The sequence below is a fragment of the Siphateles boraxobius genome, unplaced genomic scaffold (assembly GCF_051911475.1).
Source record: "Siphateles boraxobius isolate OS27281-9 unplaced genomic scaffold, OSU_SipBor_1 8, whole genome shotgun sequence".
Lineage (NCBI taxonomy): Eukaryota > Metazoa > Chordata > Actinopteri > Cypriniformes > Leuciscidae > Siphateles > Siphateles boraxobius.
Genome location: NW_027509208.1, coordinates 3089200 through 3110778, shown reverse-complemented (window position 1 = coordinate 3110778; position 21579 = coordinate 3089200). Strand labels below are relative to the sequence as shown.

Sequence of the window (21579 nt, the reverse complement as noted above, 5' to 3'; positions counted from 1 at the left end):
TCAGTCTCAGACTGAAAATGAATTTTAATGTAGTGCAATGTTCTCATCTAGTATTTACGTGAGCCTCGATCAGTGTGATTAGAGCTCATCTCTATGATTTAGTAGTGGTGAACAAATTAAAAAGCGTCAGAATTTCATCCACAGCACTGCCGCTTCTGCTTCTGTCTATATCCGTCTAGCAGAAGGAATCGGCTTCTTAGATTTGCAACAAAAAAAAAAAGAAAAAGGAAATGTCACATTGAAGCTTAGGAAGTGATGACCTTTTGGTAATTATGCGAATGATGCTTTGTTTAATTATCTCATTTCCCTGACAGTTACGCACACATCTAGCCATGTAGGAGGAAAAGGGCTACGGGACGCTCTTACAAGCAAATGTGGGCAGAATAAAACACTATACATCCTCTAAAGGCACAGGCAAATTTGTAAAAATTATAATTATAAGCTGAAATGAGAGATTTCGGTAACACTTTAGTTTAGGGTCCAATTCTCACTATTTAGTTGCTTATTAGCATTCAAATTACTAGGATATTGGCTGTTTATTAGTACTTATAAATCACCTATTAATGCCTTATTCTGCATGATCATATTTTAACATCCCTTAATCCTGCCCAATACCTAAACTTAACAACTACCTTACTAACTATTAATAAGCAGTAATTAGGAGTTTATTGAGACAAAAGTTGTAGTTTATGGTTAGTTAACAGTGAGATTTTTACCCTAATCTGAAGTGTGACACGGATTTCTCTTGGTCACACTTTAGATGCTCTCATCCTTAGTGAGATATTATGCACTGACACAGTCTATTCTGGAACGTTTTCTAGGTTCTTTCTCACTTTCTCATGTTATGAGTATGAACACCTTCGAATTATGGTTTGACAAGATCTTTCAGGGAAAAAAATCAGCAACAAGCATTTTCACTCATGGTCTTAGACGTTTGGTCAGAGTGTGTTTGTTCCATTGATCTAAGCCTACTTTAAATGTAGTCAGCCAGCATGAAATTATATAATCCACAATGAATCACTCAAGCCATCATATTTATTCAACTGCACGGCTTGCTTAGTCTTATTTTAGCCATTATATTAATTATGAAATGAGTATTTCCACCCATGTTCATTTAGTATATTAACGTGTGCGCTTAGCAAAATGACTTAATATCCCATTCAATTTGTATAGTCTCTCTCATCTACCATTCCAGCCGTATCAGACTCTATTCCATTGCATACGAGAGACCATGAATTTTCTTGGCAATGTTTTTTCCGGGGTAGGTTGCCAGGTCTTTCCCCAACTCTCCCCATTACATGGCTTTGGATTCACACACATGCATTCACACCTACGGCTATTTTGGCATGTCCAATCCAACCAGAGAACCCGGAGGAAACCCACGCTGACGCAGCGAGAACATGCAAACTCCACACAGAATGGACTCTTGGCTCAACTGGGGCTTGAACCGGGGACCTTCTTGCTGTGACCCAGTGAGCCACCGTGCCACCCTAGTTTGTACTATATATATATATATATATATATATATATATATATATATATATATATATATATATGGCCAAAGGCAACAATGGCAAGGATAGACTCCATAATATGTTTGAAATGAAGAAGAAACCTTGGGAGGATCCAGACTCTTCTAGAAAAGGCCCCTTCCTTGAGCTGGCACTTATTTAAACAATTTGATGTTCCATTCTATGAAACGTGCCTTTTAAGTTAGATTTTAATGGGGATTATGAAGGTGCTTTTCTTTTTCCTGAATTTTGTAAGGTTTTAAACATTCTGTCTTTCTATTTCAAATAAATGCTGTTATTTTGCAATATATATTCATAACAAAATCCTGAAAACAGTACCACTGTACTACACAAAAATATTAAGCAGCACAGCTGTTTCCAAAATTGATAATAATAAGAAATGTTTCTTGAGCACCAAATCAGTATATTAGAATGATTTCTATAGAATCATGTGACAGCTGAAAATTCAGCTTTGCCATAACAGGAATAAATTCAATTTAAAAATATATTAAATTAGAAAACAATTATAATAGCACCTCACAGTATTACTGTTTTTACTAATTTTGATTAAATAAATGCAGCCTTGGTGAGCATAAGAGACTTCTTTCATCTTCCCAATCCCAACATTTTGAACGGTATTATGAGGTACATAAATGGCCTATAGTATATGCAGTTAAAATGAATTACAGCTCAAAGTGAGATCACAGCTGTTTTATTTTTCTGTTCCTTGCAGACACCATGGGGAAACAGAACAGCAAGCTGACCCCTGAGGTAATGGAGGACCTGGTGAAGAACACAGAATTTAATGAACACGAACTCAAACAGTGGTACAAAGGCTTCCTGAAGGATTGCCCAACTGGCCGACTCAACCTGGATGAGTTCCAGCAGCTGTATGTTAAGGTAGAGACCCTAGTCGCTCCCTAGTTGCTCTGTGATACTTTTCTCTATGTGCTGGCTTTTAGTTGGTCTTGCTCCAGACTGAAGAGTCATTGAGAAGTGCATCAGATGCGGCATGTGATTTACAAGCGAGTGGAAGAGCCCTCTGAGTCATTCAGTTGGATAGTCTGATGTATAACTGGCACCAAACTCAATTCAGATCTCCTGGGCCTACGCTAGCTGGCTATTCATATAGCTGGCTTCTTTATGGCGTGTCAAGCACAAATTGTTGTGGCATGTTTTAGTAGTTTAGTCATTTAGATTTATGAGGTTACATATTTCAGTTTCGACTTTTTTTTCAAGGAAACATTTTGCTGCACATAACACAATGTCTGCTGAGTTTACCTACTATACAACCTTGCAGCTCCAATTATAACATGACACTACCTGCTGCTTAATATGAATATGAAATATGTAAAGACATTATGCAAGATCATTTACATCATCTACTTACAGCCAGAGTAAATAACCACATGTCTCACGGCTCTGCTCAGAAACCACAATGCTTTGAATCGGCTGGAAATGAAAAGAAAGAATGGAAACCTGCTGTCGAAGCCTTTTAGTGATCAGGGATAGCGGTTTTCCGCAAAAGGATATCAATGAGAGAGTTTTATTAAATTCCGAGGGAGAGGAAATGGATGACCTCGCTTTAGCAGGGCGCTGAGTTCCTGCGGACTGAGTGATTTTTGTGTGTGTGTCGTTCAAGTATACCCTAAGTTACGGGGCATTATGTCCTCACAAAGATGGCAATATCCGAAATCCTTGTCCTTGTGGGGCCATTTTTTGGTCCCCATGAGGAAAACGGCTTCTAAATCATACAAAAATATTTTTATTTCAAATAATTGCTGTTCTTTTGCAATTTCTATTCACCAAAAAATAAAAAGCAAAAATATTAAGCAGCACAGCTGTTTTCAACATTGGTGATAATAAGAAATGGTTCTTGAGCACCAAATCAGTATATTAGAATGATTTCTAAAGGATCATGTGATCATGTGAAATAAATAACATTTTAAAATTAGATTATTTATTTATTTATTTATTTTTATTGAAAAAATTGATAAATGCAGCCTTGGTGAGCATAAGAGACTTCTTTGAATTTTGTGTAAGATTTCTCAATCATTAAATTTCTATACTGTATTACCATAAATTCAATTATAATAAAGAACAATAACATGGTTTTAAATATATATGCAAGTATACATACATATATTTGTATATGTTGCTTATTGTTGTAGAATTATTTAAATATTAATTTCTGAAAGTATAATATAACTGCTTTTTATTTACATGGATTTATATGGATTATCAGCATGAAGTCCGTGCTAGGTGAATGTTTTACTACTTTCTGACAAGCGTTTTTCCTCACCACTCATTAGGTTAAAGGTATTTCTATTTTCTCTCTGTACTAATATATTTTTCTATAGATGTAGTAGAGGCAATAATCTGAGCTCCTCGATATGATATAGAGGCAATAATATGTGTCCAGAAATGAGCATGCTTTGTGTAGACCAAGCTTAGGAGGTTGCTGGCATTTTCTTTCGTTCTGTTTTTGTGGAAGCCATATGGTTTCTAAATTTAGCATCTTTTTTCAATGATTCATGCTTTTTCAATAATAAATTGTTGCCAGACTAGACTGGTGATGAGATCAGTCCTATGGAAAAACGAACCATTCTCTGAACTCACTGTTATCTGCAGACATTTGATACAGTTTGTAATATTCTTTGCGGTTAGATGGAGTAGATTGCGTAAGTTCAACTATTGCTAATTAGTGTCTAAACAAATAGATGTGCAGGACGGATTATGAACTGGAATAAAATGATGTGGTCATATCTATTGCTACGGGTGAAAGTATAAAAACCACCCGCCAGTTGCTGGTAAAACAAGCATCAAAGGTTGTCCCGATATAGGAGTGACACGATATATAAATGAACAACTACTAAACAAACTTTATCATTGTGCCTTCTGTGTTTATAAGACTCTCTGGAGTACTTGATTCTGATTGGACAATAGTTGTTGTATCGAGTTGTAAGAAGGAAGAACCAGTATGAGACACAAAGAGCTGAATGAGAGGAAGCTCAATTGCAAATAATAAGAAATACACATTAAAAAGTTTGTGGTCTGTAAGATTAATACAGTAAAAATATTTATACAATTTAAAATAACTATTTTTATTATAATTTAGATGTAGTAGACCTATTTTGATTTTAGAGATTGTATGATAATTATAGATAATTTATATATTTATAATTATAAATATTTTCATGTTAACACATCATTATGTCATATCCATATATTTACTTATTCAGTACCTATGAAATAATGGGATAATGAGTCAGCCAGTCATTATTGCAAAATAATCCATTAAAGGGTGATATAAGACCCCTCCAACTTGCTTCAGGGTTTATCGGTTGACTCTACAGTTTTACTGGGTTTGTACGTTTTTCCTTAAATGTAACAACCTAAACAATGGAATGAACATGGAGTCATGAAAATGGCTGGCTGGCTATTTAAAGAGGCAATATGCTGCAAAGTTCTCATTTCTATTTATAGCATTTTACTCAATACCTCAGTGGATATCTTTTCATACTAGTGCCACACTAACTACTGTACATGGGAAATGATTAACCTTGCGGCTAAACGCTGTGCAACGCCTCTGTGATTAATCTGCCAATAGTGTCCAGAGGTGATGGCTGTACATGGTGTCAGTAGTGATTTCTTTGTTTCCTGGGGTTTGATTGTTTTTAGATGTTAATACTATGACAACAGTGATGAGTGGCAGTGTAATGGACTTTAAGGTTTGTTTTGTGCTAGATGAAGAACTTGAATGGCGCGTGTTCAAATTTAATTGACAGTTGAAAAGATGAGATACACAGTGATGGGGTGGTTGGTTGGATACCAAAAATTTGACAGTAAATCTTTTGAATAGATGGGGGATGGGGGAGGCAAGGGACATTAGCTTTACCAGAGGATTCCAACATGCTCCTGTTTGATACCAGTTTGTTACATCACCATAAGCAGACAGCTCAGACCTCGATCGTGTGGCCAAACGCAAGGCTCTGTGGTGGATCGAACATCGGCCCAGATCTGATCTCACAGCACATGAATGTGGAATGACAGGATGACGTCTGGTTTGCGGCCCTGGTGTGACAGGCATAAACAATAATGTAGCTAGACATCTAACGTTAAATACTAGGCAAACGTGAAGATTTCTTTTTCTTTATTTGATGGATGATAATGTGAAGGTTTCTTCATCACATTAATGTGTTCCTCTTTTTTTTGTTACTTTTAATTCAAACTTTTAAATCACTTATGCTAGTGTGAAGATAACACTTTACAATAAGGTTCCATTTAATATGTACATTTCAACATTTACTAATACATTTTTTTAAATCAAAATTGTATTTTTTTAACGGACCATGAACTAACAATGAACAGTTGTATTTTTTATTAGCTAACAGTAACAAAGATTGTTGCATTAACCAATAAAGTGTTCCAAGAATTTTTTCTTCTTCGAGGAAGTAGGTCAAATTTATTGATTTATTTAAATCAATTTTAATTATTATTGTAATTCATTTCAAAATAATAACAATTATTACTTAAAATTAATTGTAATCAGTTTAACAACAAAACTGATAGTTAATGCATTTTATGGGGATTTTTAAGTTGCTTTATGGTTGTCTGTCATTGACCCTTTCCATAGATCGAACACATGAAAACAAACACCGTCTGAGACAAGCAGGCACATCATTGAAGTTGACTCCAATTGTAGTCACTTACTACCAGCAGATTTTCTAAAATTAGTGAATGATCTTATACACTTTAATTTTGGAAAACATGCATAGGCTGTCTGAACCTGTTTTTCTTTGCACAAAAGAGAACATCTTTGTTCTGCAGTTGTTTTATATGTACAAAGTGACCAGAAAGATCAAAGCAGGCTTCGGGAGTTTCTAGTGTTTAATTTATAACACAGTGAAGACATCACTTTAAATAGGATGTTACTTTAACTGTGTCATGGGAATTTTCCATTCCTCCTTGTGATCAATTAGATTATCTGTCAAATATACCACATACTGAGTACAGAACTCATTCATGTGATCAAGGCTAACACACCAGAACAAGAGGAAATTTTGCATTTTTATCATGGCATCATGTGGACTGATTCATTGTTTTTGCTGCAAAAATCAGATTGCATACAGTAACAAAGTGAAACCATCCAAAACGATCCTATATGTCACAGTTGAGATCTGGCAGGTGAGGCTGAACAGCAGTTCATGTGTGTTTAAGTACAGTAGCAGACGGGTTGAATCATCCCTTGTGTCGAGATGCAGTAATGAATGACCTACGTACTCTGGATTTATTGAAGTATCCATTTTGTCTAATGATAGCTTTGTGGAGAAGATGGAGGATCTTGGTGTCACACAAGGTTGTCTTTGTGAAGGAGACAAATTGCCTCCTGCGATCAATAGGACGCCATCTTATTCCCCATCCACTGATCTTGTAAGATGACCTGTCAGAGATAACAAGCCTTATAGAATGAAATTCCGTTTTTAATATTTCTAGAATCATTATCACAAATCCTTGTTTTTGATAAGACATTTCATTTAGTCTATCAGTTCATTTGCATTTATTCACATTTATGTATTTAATAATGATAATCATAATAATGCCTTTTTTAAACTATTTAAATGTTTTGGAATTACACTATCAAAATAATATTTGTTAGTCTCAAAACAGTGCATGACTCACACATGAAAAAGCAATCATAAGCTTTAAAATTAGTGGATTGGTTTAGCTTAATTTCAGATAATGACAGTGTACTTAATTCAATGTCAGGAAAGTGATGCTCTTGAGTCATTGACTGCGTCTGAAAACTTAGGCAACTGACTTGTTGCCTCACTGCCCGTCTGCACACAAAGGTTCCTCACGATTTTGGACAGACTTCTGATGCAGCGAAACAGTGTAATGATCGACACTACAGTAAAATAGATCAAGCTTTAGTGATAACTAAGCAAATATTCCATTATTTCAATAGTAATTTCTCGCTATAAATTACATCAGAAGTGAAAAACATTGGTCAAAAACATACATTTACACACAAACTGACCACCAATCGCAACTTCGGCATCTTTTTTTTCGTTAAGAATGGGAAGCACAGGATTGTGAGATATCGAAGGCAGCGAAGGATACATCTATGCTGCCTTCAAAAATCGATCAGATGAAGGTATCTCAGGAGACAGGAAGTGAAGTGAAACTAACATTGGATTTGGATGTCGGGATTCAATGTTTTGATGGCTCCACTGTGTAAACAGCTTCAGTTGGGAGTGTTCTAGTTTGGTTGTGTTGTGTCATTCGTTTTCAGTGTGCAGCCTGAGGTGTAAAAAAACTAATTTATGACCTATTATGGGTATTTTATTTTAATTTTATTATTTTTTATTATTTTTTTTAGGGGGGCTGGGACAAACAAACACACATTGCATCTATTGGAAGAACTGAAAGGCTAAATGTGTTTGTGTGTACCGCAGCCTTGCCCCATGTGACTTCCTGTGACGTGCGAGGGCTGGGTGGAAAATGCTCTGATGTGTCTCTTGATTAGCTGTGGGTCACTACAGCAGCCCAGTGTTTCACTTCCCAATGTCACCTCAAGGTCTCCTGCCAGCAGAGAACTGTGCTTGCTTGTGATCTATGGTCAATAGGGACGGGTATGCGTTATACATCATTCAGAGGAGGGCTTTTGATTAGCCAGACACTTAAAGGGGGCTTGTACCACCCTGTTACTCTGCATGATTCCTGTTTTATTTTATCCGACATATTCACTTGGGGTTAAGTGCCTTGCTTAGGGGCACAGTGGCTCTTTCCAGTTCAAAGGTCACTACCACTGGGATCAGAATGTACAACCTTTGGATTACCAGCCCAGACCCTTAACCACTCCACTGTAACCACTCTGTAAAGGGCAATTGAAAGAGCAGAGTTAAATAAATATAGAGATCTCCCAGTCACGTGACCCCTAGCCGCGTGTCAGCCATTTTGACGGAATACATCCGTCAGCTAGGGGTTGGCCACCCCTAATAATAGATCCATTGCCGTGGGTAATATATATTATTAGTATATTATTATACTAATAATATAATTACATAAAAACGTTTTGACATTGGGCTACAGTGTGTTAGGTAAATGCATTTACCAGTAACGTTACTGACTCTGAAGCTAACTGAGCAGTTCCACGGCTCTCTTCTCTACTCTTTACTACTACTTTAATACTGTTTCTGGCTAATGTTGGTAGGTTTTTTTTTCCACTGCTACAAAAAAAAACATAGAAAAATGTAGTCAACCCATACAACGTTAGAACCATGAAAAAAATGCACAATAGTTCTATCATAAAGGGCGACTGCTAAACGTTTGATTAACAAATGATTTTCTGTTTAAAGCACAAAAATATATTATAGCCTGATGTGTCCGGCTAAGACAAGCTTATGTTATGCTGAATGGTAGTGCACAGACTGCACACAAACATTGCGGATTTCTATGGCAACAGTGGATTTATAACATTTGATCCCGAACTCCGAGAAATCATTCATTAGCCTTCGAGGGGACAACTTACCTGATCCAAAATGAAGACTGCAAAGCTGTGTTGAGTTGGACTGTGTTGAGTTGGAAGCCAAACAGTAACACCGCCATCAGCGTTTTGCCTGTTTATTGCCGCCAACCACTTGTTTCTCCGTTTTGTTTCTTTTGGGATACGGTATAAAGATATTCCTTTTGTATGATCACGTATCTGATCGCATCCAACTGCACAGCATCGCTCGGCATGATAGAAATATTTCGCGACGAGCTGTATTATCACCGGCGGTATAGCATTTTCTATTCCGTCAAGATGGCTGCTCCAAATGGCGTGACGTCACACGGGACGTCCCTATTGGGTTACAAAAGTATATCATGTAATAATATTTCACAATACAAAAAATTGTGACAATATTTATCATGTAGTTCACCAAAAATTTAAGTTTAAAGTTAAATTTTTGCATCAGATACGGTAGTGGCACATCAAATATGATAACCCCAGGTGGTCACACATTTGAGCTTCCATGTTCGTTAATTATTATTAATAATTTAAAAATGAAATTAATTTATATATATATATATATATATATATATATATATATATATATATATATATATATATATATAAAAAATTGATCAAATATTTAAAAAAAAATTAAATGTATGTGCATGCATATATGTCTAAAATAATTCAGCATTTTTAGCTAAGTAAATTATTAATTTATTAATTATTAATTTGTTCAGCTCGGGCATTACCATTGCCCTATGCTTAGGGGAGAAGGAGCCAAACCTATTCAAGTACATGATGTAGTACCAAATTTAGCATTTTAGTGAATGGTACTTTTTGTTTACTGTTTATCATATGTCATTGGCTTGGTTTAAAGTATCGTGAGATCAGTATTGTGTATTGAATCGAATCATGGCACTATTGTTACACCCCTAATAAAACTGTCAACACAATGTAAGGAAGCAACAACTCAAATAGTATTAGCAGTATGAATTTGCTTGATTGTTTTCTTGATTTTATTTGTGAATGTTCACTAAAGCCGAACTGTTATGGGCTATGTGGGCCATTGATTCAATTCTCATTACAAATGCCAACCTTATTGAGTCCTCAGTTTTAAATTAAGTTTAATTGCACTGAAAAGAAATGTCAGCAAATCTGTCATTTCCAGGAAATTAAGGAAATTGCATTGCTGCTGCACTGCATCCTTATTGGCCTTTAAATCAACCTTTAAATAAATTGTTTTTTCTTCCCATTCAGAATCTGATCCGAAGTGAACGGTTAGGAATAAAAAGTGTTTACATAATGCTATTGGGGGCTGTTGTAGTAATGGAAGGGTTGTGCCAGCCAAGCTCAATTATCCCTTGGGCACATTGCCCATATAATTCAATCAGAAGTGCAGAGGGGTGGGTGATTATCCATGACCCGTGTTAGTGAAGTCAGCTCTGTTTGTGGCGCTAACCCTCCTTCTTAGGACACTACCTTAACCTAGTCCTGCTCCTTTGAGACCTTATTATCTTGTTGAAATGCATTGCACTTCAGAGGCCTAAGGGCTATCTGTAGCCGGTTTGATACACCGTATCATACAAATGGGAAGAATGTATTAGACTGAGAGGTTAGATTGGACGGGCTACAGCAAGCAGCTACTGTATATAATCAAATGTTGTAGCTTGAAAAAATCACTGATAATGATGGATTTTGTAGTGCTTTTTGAATCTTTTGCATCTAAAAAAGTAAAGCAAAACCGCTGAGGCGAAAGGCAAGCAAAGAATTTTTTTTTTTTCTATAACTGTTTTGTCATTTGGTGCATGTTCTTTCCGTACTCTTAATCCTATAAAAAGGTTAGGGGAAAAGCAGTGACATTTTTCAGCAAGGACACCTTAAATTGATCAAAATTGACAGTGTATAATGTTAAAAAATTTCTATTTAAAAAAAATGCTGTTCTTTTGATCTATTCATCGAAGAAGCCTAAAAATAAGTATCCGAGTTTCCATGTACATTTTAAGCAGCACAGCTGTTTTAATCCTGAGCACCAAATCAGCATATTAGAATGATTCATTGCTCTCTGTCTAACTGCCAGCCTAATTATTCCTTAGGCTTCCTTAAGACTAAATAGTCAACTAGTCGTTCAGGCAACCCAGTATTGTTTCTTTGTAGTGGATCTTTTGACCATTGACAATGCAATTCTCATAGTTGCACCACTTGCACACATCAAGCACACTAATCACATCAAGCATTACAGTGCAGCTGCAACAAACTGAGAAAATCCAGATCTGTAATATATGGCATGATATGACATTGAAACCTCCTCAGGCAATTCAAACATGGCTTTGAGAACCTAATGGAAAACTTTATAGACTGCAAAGAAAAAAAAGATAAGTCCTTTTAGGAGAAATGCAAACTGTTTATTTGATCATTTCCATGAAATATCCCTATGTAAATTATGTGCATAAATAGGATTGGCTAATTAGACATTTATTGCCAAAGCATGCCATTACATTCCTAGGCTGGTGATTAGCAATTCAATAGGTACAGTTGATCTGAAGAGCTTGAATCTGTTTTGTTTTTTATAGCTCTAACTCAAGTGTAAAAGCAGCCCAAACCCAGAACAACATACCACCATCAGTTTACATAATGTATATCTGAGCTTAGCGATGCTCATTTTCATGCTAATTTAAATGTAGTACAGATGGCGCGCTGTCTTTTGCTGAATCAGAGAGTTCTTTAATTTCACTGATTTTCTCCACAGGAGGATGACATCACATCATGTCGTTGTGGCATTCACCTTCTGAACGCTTTCCTTGGCCTGTCGTGAAGTAACTTGTGTTTGTTGGGATGAAAGGCAAGGTTGCATAAATTATAGGACATTGTTTATTCATGATTCATGCGCTTGAAAAGAAGCACTTTGCTGTAAAGGAAGAAAAAGGCTTTTAAAATGTTCTCGTATAGAGGAATGGATGAGAACCAGTGATGTGGAATTATTTTTTTTGGTACATTTTTGTGTTGTGAAGTACAATATTCTGTGAAAAAGGGGATAATTTTTCATCTTAAAAGGATAAGTGTTATTTTCTGTTAAAAAGGTACGTTTTTGTTTTAGTTCTTTAATATTTTCAGTGACGATACTTGAAAAAGGATAAATTTAGATACAAAACTTCTCAGAGTATTTTAGTGTGCTGACAGCATGCTGTTTTTAGTGTGCCGTTATCACAGTAATGTTTTATGATTTTTTTTTTCTATTTAATTTGTGTAATGACCGACAACAATAAATAAGCCATTCTTAAGCTGACTTTGTCCTGAAGAAAACACTGTGGCACATTACGGCCTGACATGTCAACCAACGATGTGATGACATAAGTGACAATGACATGAGTTTGGGCCTGTACTACTAGTTAATTCAACCCAAGACAGGCGGGCGAGTTTGAAAGGAGGTAGTAAATGTTTTTGGAAAGCATTATTTTTGTAGTACCTCTATTTGCACAGAAATGACGTAATTCCCCTGTAAAGGCTAGGTCATACTGACAACACAATGCTAACAAACTTCTGTTCATTTTGTTAATTAAAACTATTAACAAATATTTTTTGTTGATTGAAAAAGCAGAAATAAACTAAGATACGAATATTATATTTACAACCTAAACTTGAAAAACTTAAATGAAAATTAGAAATGTTACTAACATACAAATATTATATTTACAACCTAACCTTGACAACTAACTGAAATAAAATAAGTTTAAGTGCCTAAATGAGTAAAATAATAAAAATCAAAAGCACATAAAACTGAACAAAAATGAAACCTGAAAAAATAAAAGCTTTGTGTGAAAAAAGTCACAGTGTGGTTATCTCAGGCACAGACAGAAGACTCTGATTAAAAATGCAAACTCATACTTTCATAATAACTCTTTGGAACAAGCTGACAGGCAGGGAAAACACACATTAACGAAACCGAGACCAGACAAAGACTGAAAACAAGGGTGCATCTTAAACAGCAAACAGAAACGAGATAATTAATCAGACACAGCTGGGACAAATGAGCTAATGACAGTAACCATAGAAACAAAGGAGTGGCGGGAAACAGAACAAATGAACACAGGAACTGATCAAAGATACAAACAGAAAGTCCAAACATGAACTGAAACATGACAATAATAGTATAAATGAATAATACTAAAATTAGGGCCAGATTTATTAAACAGGGCAAATTAGCGTGAATGCAAAACCAAAAAAATCTACCAAGAGCAGTGTAAATTAGCATCTGTTTGAAAACATGATTTTTTGGGCGGTAAATAATGTCGAAATACCAGTAAATTGTCTAGCACAAACCTTAGAAAGTCACCTTGCGTGATTCAGTTAAATACTCTCCTACCATAAATTTTGCATCTGAAAGGAAAACTCTTACAAATGCATGTGCAATGAGGTCAGCTGCAAAAATAATCCTGTCTACACTTTTTTAGCACTATTTTTTCACTGCTTGTCTGAGTAGATCCTAACAGTAGTTTTGTATACGCCAAAAGACGGTTTGCGCTGGTGCAAGCTGTTAGTAAATCTGGCCCATAGTGTTTTTTGTATTTAAAGAGTAACTCAACCCCAGGTCAGAGCCTGACTCCACCCACTGGCAATATTTCTAAAATGTTGTAAAAGTGTGCAGGGGGCGGGAGCGGGAGCGGGGTCTGCCTACTGAGACCCACGTCTCTCTGTAGGCAATGGTGAGCTGGTGCCTGCTTACGTCACGCAGTACCACAACATCCAATAGGAAAATTCAACTGCAGTAGCCACTGTTCAACCTGAAGAGGGCAGCACTCAGACATTTTTACACCATATTAAAACACTTTATACCCAAATGTCAAAAAAAATACTCGAATCAATGAACAGCATTAATAAAGCCCCAGTCTTACAGATCATTAACTAAAAAAAAAGTTGTTTTAGGGTTTAGTTACCCTTTAAAGGGTTAAGTTTTGGTGGTTATCATGGCACTGTTAGATGCCTCAATTATACCACTTGGAAAAAAGGCATTTCAAAATTAGATCAGCATTCTGATTAAATCTTTTTTTTGCAATTAAGCAACATATCATCAATATTTCATTATAATATAGTAGATGTTTTACCAGTGTCTAATTCCTTTTTATAGGGCTCTTATAACTGACTTACCGTGCGTTCACACCGCCGCCGGCGAGAGCGGCAAAATTCGCTATCGCCGCCCTGCTAGCGATGCTGTAGAAAGATTCGTGGACGCTCTGATGCTCTGATGTAGATCGAATGCTTGGTATTTTTTAAAACTTTATTTAAAGGGGCCGCAAAGCAAACAAGCATGTCGATCGTTATTTTTGCTGAAAATTTATCGATGGAAAGAACTTAACAATTACAGTGACATGTTTGCTAACGAAATAAACCAATTAAAAGCCATTTGTGTAGTGTGGCTTTTGTGTTATGTGCTATACTAATTTGCATTCCCGATGAAAAACAAGTGTTCTAGCGCGGAAATCTTGCCTATAGCCTAAATAGTGTTGCGCGTCTTCTTATCCAATTCAAGTGATCAACCTCTCCTCTATTTTGCTTGGGAACTAATGTGGTCGGAACCAAAGTTTACAGGACTGCGTTCTCTGGAATCCTCTCAAACGGAGCACTTCTACATTCCGATTGGTTGCCGACGAATAGCTCATTAACATAAAGTTGACCTGGGGTGCTTCTCAATTCTTATTTGTGCATCCTCGCTTCCTTTCCTCGCTTCGTTTCCTAGCGCCTCAGCTCCACCCCCTGTAGGTTGTGAGGGAAGGATGCAAGGAAAGAAAAGGAGGACGGAGGAATCGAATGAAAACACTTCCGCATAGGATACACCTGTGTATCCTCGCTCATGACTCCTCTGGAAGCCTCCTCACTCCTCGATCCTCGACTCCTCACTGTGCAATTATACCCCTTTTCCACCAACAAGAACCAGGTGCTGGTTCAGAGCTAGAGCTAGAGCCGGTTCGGAGTTGGTTCGACTGACGAGCTTTCAAAGAACCAGTTTGCCTTTCCACAGGCTAGAGAGCACTCACAGAGCCAGATCTTACGTCACTGTATACATCTCATGTTGCCCAGCAACGCTAGCGCGGCACACACAAGCACACCAGACTTGTTCGAGATGGTTCGGCGCTGTGAATCTCGAACTGCGAGAGGGATCCAAAAGCAGAAGGAGTCGTATGCTCTCCAAACACTCCCGCAGCTCCGATCAGTCCATGCCGCTCCCATGCATCTCGAACAAGCCTTCCATCAACAATGGCGGTCGTTGCGTTACTATTTATGCTCATGGCTTTGCAAACCTACATCGGTATCCAAACACGGCGAATCCAGCACGTTCGTGCAGCTCGCCGTAACTTGCATTAACGGAGATTGCAATCGAGCTGCTATTAGCACGATTAGCTGCTATTTAAAAAATGGCGGTCACGAGTTTGTTTGTCTTGTTGGTCACAGTAACCCCGCCCCCAGCCGCTGACGTAAGCGGTTCTTACTTCTAGACCAGCAATGATTTGGTGCTACTTAAGAACCACTTTTACTGGTTCGGAGCTGGTGCTTTGGTGGTCGAAAAACAAAGAACCGATTTGAAACTAGGCTCTGGCTCCGAACCAGCACCAGCTCTGCCTTTGTGGAAAAGGGGTATTTGAGAATTGAGATGTCCTTCAAGATGGCTGCGCTTGATTGGTTTCCGGGTCATAGGATGGAGGACAGAGGAGGGATATTGAGAAGCACCCCTGATTTCAACTCTCCTCGCCACTCTCACCGTCCAAGACGCGCCGCGCCGCCCTCGCCGGAGCTCGCCGCCGGCTCTCATTGGAAATGAATGACTTCCGGGAGCTTTGACGCTTTCGCCGGTGGCGGTGTGAACGCACAGTTATAGTGACTATCTCAGGATAGTCACTAGTACAGGGTTTGAGACAGTGCACATTGCAGGTATCTGTAGAAGTTATTCAGATAAAGAATTAATCAGTTTAAATAAATAGAAGAACTCATTGGTTATCATGAAGTACTCAAAATGAGTGCTGCCACTATCTTACAGCTGTTTCTAATAGTAGGCGTCTGATTATGTTGACCTGTGTTTAGGTACTGTATGTACTGTATGTGTGTTTTGTTGAGAGATATGGCAGTCTTCCAGCAGAGGCATTACCATCCACCCAGTTAGTATTATCACCACTGAGGTCAGACCTGCTGTAGAAGCCACTTTATTTGAACTGCACACTGAGCCCTCAACAGCTGTCTCTCTGTTGCTCTCTGCGGAGGTTTATATGTGTGATGGCAGCTGGCATGGTGACTTAGATGTTGTAGGAATGTGCTTTTGGTGCATGTCTGATGGCAAGCAGCAGAATCTGAATCTGTATTTCTTGCCGAGAACATTTATACACTGTAGTCCAGAAAGTGCATTTCAGAAATATACATAGAAAAAATACAGTTAGTAAATCATGTAGTAATTTAGGGCATAACATATCGCCGGCGTTGGGTCGTCTCTTCGCAGGCTTCGAGTAATCTCATCGCAGGTGTTGGGGCATCTGAGGTCTCCGTGAGAGGCTGGATACAAACTGGAGCTGACGAACGCCATTTACCAGCAGACAGCAGAAAAGCAAATGGGAAATAATTAGCATAGCTGCTGTTCATAATATTAATGCATTCGATCTGATTCAACAGTGGTATAAAAAAAATGTATTAGACAAAAGAAATATGGTGTAAATACATGGTGTATATGCTTCATTCATTCCACTGTTGTTTGCACCATCCTGGAAGTTCAGGCATTATATTCCGCTGTGCACATTTAATAGGTTCAGGTACTCTGATATCACATGCTGCCCCTTGAGGAAATATCCATGACTTCTGTACCGTTAAATGGCCTGCATTAGGAGCAGCGAGGCAGAGATGGTGTAGACTGTCTCAGACGTGGCTACGGTTAGCATCAGTTTGTCCTCTGATCACACAGGCTTTTAGTGTCTAGACTCTCCAGGGCGTTTCTGTGGTCCTGCAGTTTGCCTCACACCCTTCATCAGTTTAATTCAACAGCTGTGTGAAGGCAGGCTGTCTCTCTCACCCTTGTATTCTCACCGGGAGTCTTTCTCACCTTCTCAGTCATTTACATTTATTTTGTTAGCAGATCCATTTATCCAAAGCAACTTACACCATTTATTTTCTACAGAGACAGTCAACCTGGAGAAGTTTGGGGTTAATTGTCTTACTCAGGGCTTGCTATCTTGGGACACTTAATATTCAACAATATTATTGATCTGACTGTACTGATACTGTTGTATGAGAACTGAACTATAATTTTTTGCAGAACTGCTTTATAGATGAATGAACTAATTTGATAGTTGATGATCTTTACAACGGAACTGAATCAACACTGAACTGACTTCAGCTGAACAACTGCCGAAATGCATCATTTTCCTGTTACCGCTGTAAAGCTGCTTTGAAACAATCTGTATTGTACAAAGGGCTTTATAAACAAAGGTGACTTGACTTATGGATACAGTGGTGGTAATGAATCATTTCAAACCCACAATGTTTAAGTTACCAGCCCAAATCTTTAACCACTAAGTCACCCTTCTCGTCTGTGACCATTTTTTTCCAGGACAATAAACTTTCAAAACTGCACAGTTGTTATTATTTTGAAAAAGGTCATTCAGAGTTTTAAATTATGCATATGTATCCATGCATTAAAGGAATAGTTCTCCCAAATATGAAGATTTGATCATCAATTACTCCTCATGTCATTCTAACCCCATAATTAATTCTTTCTTCTGTGAAACACAGAAGGAGATGTTGGGAACATTTCTGAGCTGCTATGTTCTGGACAAGTAGATGGATATTAATACTGTCAAGCTCAAAGTGTTCACTAACATTCCTATGTTTGGGTTGGTAAGATTTTTTTATGTTTTTGTAAGAGGTCTCTAATGCTTGCCAAGGCAGCATTTATGTGATCAAAAATACAGTAAAATTTGTGAAATATTATTACAATATAAAATAACTTTTCTATTTTCATGTAATTTAATGTGCAATGTAACTCCTGTGTAAAGCTGAATTTTTACCAGCCATTAGTCAGAAATCATTTTAATATGTTGATTTGGTGCTCAAGGAACATCAAACGGCTGTGCTGCTTAATTTATTTTTGGATTATTTGACTTTAAATAAAAACATTTATTTAACATAATCTTTTGTAACATTAAACCTTCTTAACTGACACTTCATTAACTTAAAGCACCCTTGCTGAATAAAAATATGAATTTCTTACAAAAAAAGTATTTCTGTCCTCAAACTTTTAAATAGTACGTGTATATTACACACAAACTGTATTTGTGTAAACGGTCCATTTTGGAACTGGGAACTAAAAAGCAGATCGGACAGCCTGTTGAAAATTTCCCTTTGTTTCACAGAAGAAATAAAATAATACAGGCAAGGACATTAGAGCGAGTAAATGATGGCAGAATTGTAATTTTAGTTTCCTTTAACACAACCAATCTACTGTAAAATTACATTATAAAAACACAAATAAGCTGGTGTGTTATTCTGCATTGTCTTGAATATGGCAAATGATCTCCTTCCTGTACTCATCAGAGAATAATAGATACTTTACGCATTCTCATGTGATAACAACACATCACCTGACAGATATACATGTGGAGATCTATTCCTACATTCGGATTGTGCTTGGATCCAAAACAAAGTGAAAAGAAGAATATTAATGTGATGTGAAATTCGACAATTTCACAAAGCCTTACCCTAGATAGTTATAAAAAACCCTCTCTTTTACATAACGAAACATTTCATAACCTGCCAGATTCGCACAGAAAACCGTATGTAGGGGTTCGGCCAGCCCAGCAGCAGCTCTCCAGTTCTTCATGACTTGCACTTTGTTTGTTTTCTTTTGCTCTCCTCTACTTTGGTGAAGGGCAAGGCCATATGGAGCAGAAGGGCCAGCCCCATGAGAGAATCATTTTGCATGTGTGCAGGGTACATCACAGTATGCATTACTTCCTGTCTCAGTTCTCTCTTCTCCACCCAGTGCCAGTCTGGCAGGGGCTTATGACCAGACCTGTACTTTCCCAGAGGCCTTCGTGCTTTCTGGAGGATTTTGACACTGGAAACTCTTTGATATATGTGAGCATGCTGCATCTTCACAGTGTGACGCTGTGTAAGATCACTTGATTTTTCTTTCTTTCGGATGAAATCAAAGACCACTGCGGTTTGCGTGTTGGTGTCTTGTGTTCAAGTATATGTGCAGTGAAAAGTCTATCAGATACATTGTATCTCATGCAGAATTTTAGTTTGGGTTGCACTGCAAAAAATAAAAAAAGTTTACTTAACTATTTTTGTCAGTGGTTAAATATTTAGGTCAGTGTTTTTTATTAAAAAAAAATTATATTTATTTTATAAAGAAATTATTTTGTGTATTTATTAAGCCATTTACAGCTCCCCACAATGTAGCCAATTTCAAGTTTTGCTGTTGCGGGCATATTTGGTACACAATCACACACTCTTTTCTCCCATTTGGTGCAAACTATGAGAATCTCATTTCCCAGTATTTGAGCAGGGCATCTGTTCCTAAGTGCTCAGAATTTATTATTAGCTTAGTTCAGCCCTACCATCACACTCCAGTGATTCCATCGTTTAATATTTAGCAGGCAAATAACTCAAATGTGAGGTTAGGTAACGTTTAAAAACATTTACACTGCCTTCTCAAATATGGAGTGATACACTTGCAATTCTTAGCTATAGCATTTGCTCAAAATAGACCGTAATGTATATTTGCATTTCCCTTTCAGGTTAGAAAACATCATATATTTGTTATCAGTGGTGCCTATAAATCTTCACTTTTTATGAGTGTCTGCATCTTGCCGCCAGCATGAAAACCCTTTATCTCCCCCTGTCGCTCATTAGATTGCGGGAGATTGGTGTTTTGGGCACTATAGGTGACAAATAGTGCTTTGGCTGGGACTGCATTGGGAATGGGTGAATGTAATTTATGCCCTCAGTTACTGAGAGGGTAACAATATTATAAGGGGAATGATGCCCTTCTTCAAAGAGGAGCTGTGTGCTGCTCTTGTACCGACTGCACCGCTCGCGTCCGCATTGCAGCCCTCTTCTGCAATGAGGAAGGCACTGCGCTGGGGGTTGATGGCCTTAGTGGTAGGTGGGTGAGTGTATGTGTACAGTATGTGTGTTAACTAAGATCTCCTGTATACATAGTGCTATCTGTGAAGTTCCTGTTGTTTCAACTTGATGCAACAAAATGGTAGTTAAAGTCCCACACGAAAATGAAGCAATTTTTTAATAGGAGAAAATATAAAGATGAGCATTTCTGACTAAAAGAAATAACAGTATTAAGGTCATTCCTGTGATTCAGTACCTTTTCAACTCTGCTGCTTTTAAAAAATGCATTTACTTCTGTTATTAAAGGGCGTACGCTACCGTTCAGAAATGTGGGGTCGGAAGGATCTTTTAATGTTTTTGAAAGAAGTATCTTATGCTCACCAAGGCTGCATTTATTTGGTCGAAAATACAGAAAAATAGCCTGACAAGCCAGACCCACATCAAGATGTTAGGTCTGGGAACACACCATTGGCAGGGCTCAATCCCAGGGGGCGGGATAAATGGTTGTCTTTCAGATTCCCTCTGCACGCAATAGGATAGCGCTACAACCAACCAGAGCAACGAGAAAGGTGACGTAGTCAGAGCGACGGACTTCAGTGCCGTTCTTTGTTCTTTTCTCAGAGAAAAGCTTTACTCCAAGTCGCGGGCAAAGCCGATTCGAAAGACCGCTGTTCGCCAGCAGCAGCAGTCTTCTTCTTTGTTTTCAAGTAGCAGGGAATTCACGCAGAACCGTCGCAACTCTGCAGTCACTATGTTAAGCCCGCCCACCGACTCTATACAGGATGTGATTGGCCTGACTAGAGTTTGGTTTTTCCAGCTCGAAAGCCAACGGAGAGTTGCTAGACGACACTGCCTACGAAATAAAATTTGCTGCTAGGCGTCTAGATTTCTAGGCTAACAGAAAAAGATGTTGTAAAGTATTATTCAGTTTAAAATAATGGTTTTCTATGTGAATATATTTTTACAAATTTAATTTATTTTAGTGATGACAAAGCTGAATTTCTGCATGATCCTTCAGAAATCATTCTAATATGTTGATTTGGTGCTCAGGAAACATTTCTTATTATATTATCAATGTTGAAAACAGTTGTGCTGCTTAATATTTTTGTGGAAGCCATGATACATGTTTGTTTTTTTCAGCATTCTTTGATGAATAAAAAACTGCATAAATTTTTATAGCACTGTAAATGTCCTTACTGTCACTTCAGATCAATTTAATATGGTCTTGCTGAATAAAATAATTAATTTTGTAAAAAATAAAATAAAATATAACCGATCTCAAATAAGACTTTCAGGAATATGCTTTGCTCAGGTTCAGGGACTTTGAGAATTAGAATTGAGAGTTATCTTACATGAGGAGTCTTTTGTCTTTAATGACCAGGCTTTTGTTATTTTAAAGGCATTTTTCAAAAGACTATTACGATAGAAAGTGAATTTTAGGATAGAAACAAACAAACAAACAAACAT

The 21579-nt window shown here is 37.5% G+C and overlaps 1 protein-coding gene across 2 annotated transcripts in view; it reads left to right on the top strand.

Annotated features, from left to right (window-relative positions):
* Window positions 1–21579, top strand: part of vsnl1a (visinin-like 1a) — a 28968-nt gene that overhangs the window by 3799 nt on the left and 3590 nt on the right. For both annotated transcript variants that reach the window (XM_077219433.1, XM_077219434.1), the window contains one exon: window positions 2245–2411. In XM_077219433.1, coding sequence (XP_077075548.1) covers window positions 2250–2411 — 162 coding nt within the window. In that variant the 5' untranslated portion in view covers window positions 2245–2249. The remainder of the gene's footprint in view (window positions 1–2244; window positions 2412–21579) is intronic.